Source organism: Branchiostoma lanceolatum, chromosome 2, assembly GCF_035083965.1.
Source record: "Branchiostoma lanceolatum isolate klBraLanc5 chromosome 2, klBraLanc5.hap2, whole genome shotgun sequence".
Taxonomy (NCBI): domain Eukaryota; kingdom Metazoa; phylum Chordata; class Leptocardii; order Amphioxiformes; family Branchiostomatidae; genus Branchiostoma; species Branchiostoma lanceolatum.
The window spans coordinates 26029439-26035399 of NC_089723.1; the positions used below are offsets into that span (position 1 = coordinate 26029439).

General features: G+C 48.4%; 1 protein-coding gene across 2 annotated transcripts; it reads right to left on the reverse strand.

Annotated features, from left to right (window-relative positions):
* Positions 1-239: 239 nt before the first annotated feature.
* LOC136428227 (COUP transcription factor 2-like) lies at positions 240-5961 on the reverse strand. Of its 2 annotated transcripts, none has more exons than XM_066417567.1 (4): positions 5350-5961; positions 4648-5195; positions 3942-4475; positions 240-1252 (listed from the first exon to the last, which is right to left on the reverse strand). In XM_066417567.1, exons 2-4 carry the CDS (start codon positions 5159-5161, stop codon positions 978-980), a joined length of 1323 nt encoding a protein of 440 aa, XP_066273664.1. In that variant the 5' UTR covers positions 5162-5195; positions 5350-5961; the 3' UTR covers positions 240-977. The 2 variants fall into 2 exon arrangements, with proteins under 2 accessions (XP_066273664.1, XP_066273663.1); XM_066417566.1 differs by having other exon boundaries at positions 4642-5195; positions 5350-5959.

Sequence of the window (5961 nt, forward strand, 5' to 3'; positions counted from 1 at the left end):
TATTAACCGGTAAGGTTGTCAGACTGAATACAGCCATGTAGCAGCTTAACCTCGGCAGAGACCCTGGTCTTTTTGTGGATTGCATTCTTTGCAGTCCAGGGGTTTGGAGAGTTGGCACCAAAAGTTTTGGGGCGACTCTGGAAAAGCTCCAGCCTATCTGACGACACCAGCTACCCGCAGGGCCGGGGACTTACCGAACAAGTTTACACCACATGAAGGACACGGGGACGGAAAGGGTGTTCATTTTTCTACATATTTTAATGAAGCAAAGGCGGTGTCTTGGACACCTTGCTAAATTAAAGCCTTAGTAACATATATAACAGAAGCAACACAAGATCAAACACCATGATATCTCGCCCACAGTGAGCGCCTTTAAACATCGATACTTCAATTATATTACCCTTGTATATGTATATCATGATTGTATTTTTAAAATTATGATTCCAGGACAACATTCAGATTTCCACAAAGCTTTGAGCTTCTTTCCGTCCGTATTTCTTTTCCTTCAAAAAATTTCCTTTACAAGTTTTTACATACGCAAGATAGCATACACTTAGAGCAAGGTTATATCAAAATTATTAGTAGTAAATCACTTAACGTTTGGTTTGGAACCATGTATATAAAACAGCAAGATACATAGACACATAATTCGGCATTTTGTCGAAATTGTTAAAATTCCCCTAGTCTGTTATAAGTTTACCAATTGACAAAGGCTTAGCTTTTTCAAAGGTGAACATTTCATGTGGTATCAATAAAATCCGAAACAAAAGAAAAACAGAGAAAATAACACTTTTCTTTTTTGATCCTTTTTACAAAAGGAGTAGAGTAGTACAGGACTAACGCTGTGCTCATAGCAAGTCGTTTATCTACTACGGTGACTTCGTCGGTTTAGAGTCCTTGCGAATCCATCTGAAGTGTGGGTTCAGGAAGATGTCCGTTCGACGCTATGTGCGCAGGACTTTGTTTCAATAAGTCACTCACTGGATTGACATGTATGGCCAGTTAAAGGAGCTTCCAGACAAGAGCATATCTCGGATTAAGGTTTCGATGGGAGTCTTACCTACCAGGCGGACGAAAAACAACTGCTCTATGACGGAAGAGGAGACGGTGCGGAGGGATGGCAGGCGCAGCAGCAGCTTGCCGAACCGCGTGGGTTGGTTGGGGTACTGGGACCGGACGTACTCCTCGAGCGCGCACTGCGACTTCTCCTGCAGGGAGTCGATGTGAGCCGCGTCCGACAGGCCGCATGCATCTGTGGTAGGGCACAGGAACGGAGAAACAAAGTCAACAACCGGGTAAAACCGTATACAACAACAAAACAACTGCACAAAGTCAAGAAATTCATAAAGCGACTTGTGTTAGTACAAACGCCAGTGGGACTAAAACAAGACGGGTCCAAAGCTGGAGGTTACAGTAAAAGACAGAAAGGATTGCAACCCAAGTTGCACAGTCACCCAGAACTCATTTCTACATTCAAGAAACGGCGACAAAATAAAACACCGTACGAGAAGACCGCTTCCCTTAAACTTAAACCTAAAAAAATCTTCAAAAGTTCAGCTGCATGTTTGAGAACAAGTGGCACACCTCCCTTCGCTTTGTGTGAAACGCAAATGCAGCCGAGAACCCTAGCAAGGTTCTGAACGAAGATTCCTTACTCAAAGTCCTTCAAACATCTCCTACAAGACAACCGCCAAAGTTTTGGTCTGACACCAGGAAAAATAAAGAACACTTAGGACGACAAGGCTAACTTTGTAGTAGACAGCTAACACCCCTTGGTGTAATGGTACCAGTACTTCAGTCTACACAAGTGGGCATCAGACTCTAAACCACACGGAAAGACACACCAAAAACACCGACAACAACATCGGAAAGGGCCAATACCATCGGATAGAATACATTCTGATGCCATATACACAATCAAATATCCGAAATATTATGACAATATGCCAAGCAATTTCAAAGTTCGACTAAGCAAGCCGCCTTCCCCTGCCCGTCCAAAGATAATCAACAAACTTTGGCGCCAACTTTAGTTTTCTTGGTATTGCAAAGATTTTCTTTCAAAGATACCGCACAAGTACATCTTTTGCCGTAAGTTGCAGTGTTAGAAATGCCAGCTAGTGTCACAAACTAGTCTCTGAGTCATCAAAAATATCTGGCACGGCTCAGACACTTTAAAAGTGGACAGGGAAGTCATTACGAAACACAACTAGCCGATAAAAAGCATTGATAAAAACAAGGGCGACATTTTCTCACCCAAATAACCAAAACAATACACGGTAGAGATCGGCCCGCATGATAATCACGTCATATAAGTACAGTTGACTGACTTTCCAAACATTTTTTTGTGAGTTGGCGAGGCGGCCGTGACCCCTTCTTTAGTGCCAGGGTGGCATCTTACACACACATACACCTGGCCTCCAAGGCTGCCTCTACCCTACCACGTGCTCGCAAAAACACACTTTTCAACATGAAAAAAAGCTTTCCTCACTTTCTGGAGGTTTAAGCTAAACAACATTTTAGGATAGTTGATAAAGTATCCAACAAATTGACTCAAATAAGGCTAATCTTTTAAGGGGACGCATGGAAGGCATACACTACACAGAACAATAGTCCCCTGTCCTCGTCGCCATAAAAACATTGTCAAAACACTACTAAACGTCGATAGACAGATAAGACTCATGTCTAGTAGCGTCGGAAAACTCCAGAAGTAGCGAATAAAGACGGCAAGCCAACAAAAGGATTAGGTAAGCATAGGCATGTATGGGTCACCACAACAATCAAAGGAGGATTTGTAACTATCGGGGTGACCGGTGGAATTGACCCCGAGCCTATGGCTTATCAACCCCGGATACTAACAAAGTTAACATCACTGTCGTCCCGCCAAAATATGAAGAGAGACTGACAGCAATAACCGACCAAACCGCCACGCGGTTAGCTGCAGTCCGGCCCGGATTACTACCGTTTGCAGTCGTGATTTGGGGCAATCACAAACGTAACACTTTGCAGGGGAAATTGACTGGGAATGATCAATAAGTAGTTCTGGCATGCCGGAGAACACTATAAATTTGGTCAGGAAATTTACTGGAGTGTTTAACCAGTGCCTGGCTCTTACTAGATAGCGTGGCGGTGGGGCAGATCATTCTACAGGCGAAGATGAAACCCAGAGCACCGCCGTAGCTTGTAATAATGTCGGCACTGAATTGGTAAGCAGGCACGCCGTGTGTGTGTATACACATGCAATGCCGGCGTCGTCTGCACGCTACGTACTACCACTTACTACAGACAAGCAACACACCAACCCCTCCTTACCTGACGTACACAAGAGCCTAGCGACGTGCCTGTCTAGTCAGCCTGATATTTCTGTCATACGTTTCACCCCTACTGTCAAAAAGGTGGCTCGTCAGATGTTTTTCGGTCTCGCTTCACACCGTGCTGAATTCCCTGACGACCAACCCCTTTCATGAACACAAAACGGGTTCCACCCCCTAAGTTTCCTCGCCGTCTGACACACCACGTCAACATGGCGTTTACAACGGCGTAAAACCGGCTCCACACACGAGTAATTCCACAACACGAGCGGGGATGGGACAAACTGTCGCCCCCAAAAAGATTTCCCCCGATTTCGCAACACGTCTTTTCAGCGCCATGACCCGGGTATGTGTCCCAAGGCCAGTGTACAGACATACCAAACAACATTTGGAAGCTATTTCACACGACGTCCTCACTCGTCTAGCTACCTACACCTCCCTGTCTCCCCCCGAGAAGAAGTATAGCTAGCGAGAGGTTAGAGGTATCCATGTTACAGAGTAAATACGAGAGGAAAGTGAAATGAAGGTGTCCTAGTTTTAAGGCTATCTGACCCGACAGACCGGGCGGAGAAAAGTTTGTTTTGGCGGCCATCATGGCTGCATGGCGTGGCGTGGGTCATCCACTCGACTTACCTGAGGTGAAGAGCACGATCGCCTTGAGACAGCTGTACTCTGCAGAATCCACGTGCAATGCTTTCAGTTTCTCTACTTGCTCCTGGAATATGCGTATGTGATCCATGAACGCCACGACTCGGTCGGCTGACATGGGGCTGGCATGCAGGCCAGCGGCGGCAAGCAATGGGGCGACGTGAAGGGGCATGGAGCACTGTGAGGCGTTCAGCACGAATAGCTCACTCCACACCAGGCGCAACAGCGCTACTTGGTCGGTGACTTGTAACTCGGGGAAGTAGGGAATATTCCTGGCCCATTCCACGGCACTGAAGAGGAGGCGAGCCGCGAGCTCGCAGATGTTGTCAATGCCCATAATGTTGTTGGGCTGCATACACTGTGTGCCATAGCGCGAGGTCGGGTAGGGTTCAGCCCGTAGCAGGAGAGAGATGTACCCGGACAAGTACGAGTGGCCGTTGATCGGGTCTACTCCGTTGGTCAGGGCGTACTGGCCGCCGGCTGGGTGCTGGGTCGGGGGAATCCGGCCCCGTTGAACCGCTGGACGGTGACGGAAGGGACACACAATGTTAATATAAGGTAGTATCTGCCTGTCGACTACACCTACACACTCGCAAAAGTAAGCATGGCAACCATCGGACTTCACAAAACAAATGCAAAAAGTACAGAAAATCCAAGAATTAGCAAAGAATGGAGGAATACAGACCCACACCTTCTCGTCTCATGCCCATCTTCAGACACTTCTTGAGCCGGCAGTACTGACACTGGTTCCGGTGGTGTTGGTCGATGGGGCAGGTGCGGTTGCCCCGGCAGGAGTAGGTCAGGTTCCGACGGACGCTTCTCTTGAAGAAACTCTTGCAACCCTCGCATGTGAACTGGCCATAGTGCTTTCCGGAACTCTTGTCCCCGCACACGACGCACTCGATGTGCTGACTCTGGCTGCCCGTGGTTGGGGTGGACTGTTGTTGGCCCTGCTGCGAGGCCGGTTGCGTCGGGGCCGTCGGCGTCTGTTGCGGCATCGTCCCGCCGTTCGGCGTCTGCTGGTTTGGGGTCGGCGGGCCTGGCTGCTGCGGACCCGGGGTCGACTGCTGCGTCTGCCCTGGGGGCTGCGACGGCGGCGGCTGCTGCGGCCCTGGTCCCGGGACGGGTGCCGGCTGCTGCTGCTGCTTGTCCGGGCTCGAGAGGTCTTCACCCGGTTCTCGCCATGTACTGACTGCCATCGCCATATTACAGCGGCGGGGTACACTGAACTGCGACCCGCTACGGCCCGGCGGTCGCGGTGGCGGAGAGTCGAATGGAGGAGAGAAGGCAGGGGTTAAAAGATTAGTCAGATCGCAACGTAATACGTGAAAGGGCGCCAAAAAATACCCGGAAAATTCTCAAAATTGCAGAACGCCCACCGTCGGCTACTTACGTGTAGGAGACCAAAATTTGGCGCTACAGCACCCCTCTCATGAAGAGAAGTCCAATGAGAAATGCGGAGAAAATAATTGAACGCTTTTGCGGACAGCGGAGTAATTTTTTGATGAGAGGATGTGCTTGTATGTCTGTATATACTGAACTTTGACACTCGTGTTGAAACTGTCGGGTTTCTATGACAATTACTACCATATATGGAGTGACATGTCAGGGGGGTTCAAGGAGACTATTAGTAACTGATAATTAAAGGCGACTGGTCATAGCCCGAGGGTAAAGGGGGCCTGTCACGCCGTGCAGCCCTCGCTGATCCCATTGGCTGGCAGTGCCGTTTATTATCTTGGACATATTGTCAATATATCCCTGCGCTGAATGTTTACATAGGAAATCCACTTTGTTCGGGTCATGTGGTTAAGGAGGCCAATCAAGGCGGTAAATATTGTTTATAACGACCGCGGACGGAGTGACTCTAAGGTGTGAAAAATGGGAGGCCCACCAACAATAAGTTACACAAACAATAAATTATAAACGACTGTGTAATCGATAGCAGGGTCTGACCCCTTGTTGCTCCGGCCACTTCCTTGACCCATACAATTTTGCGGGGCTTGCC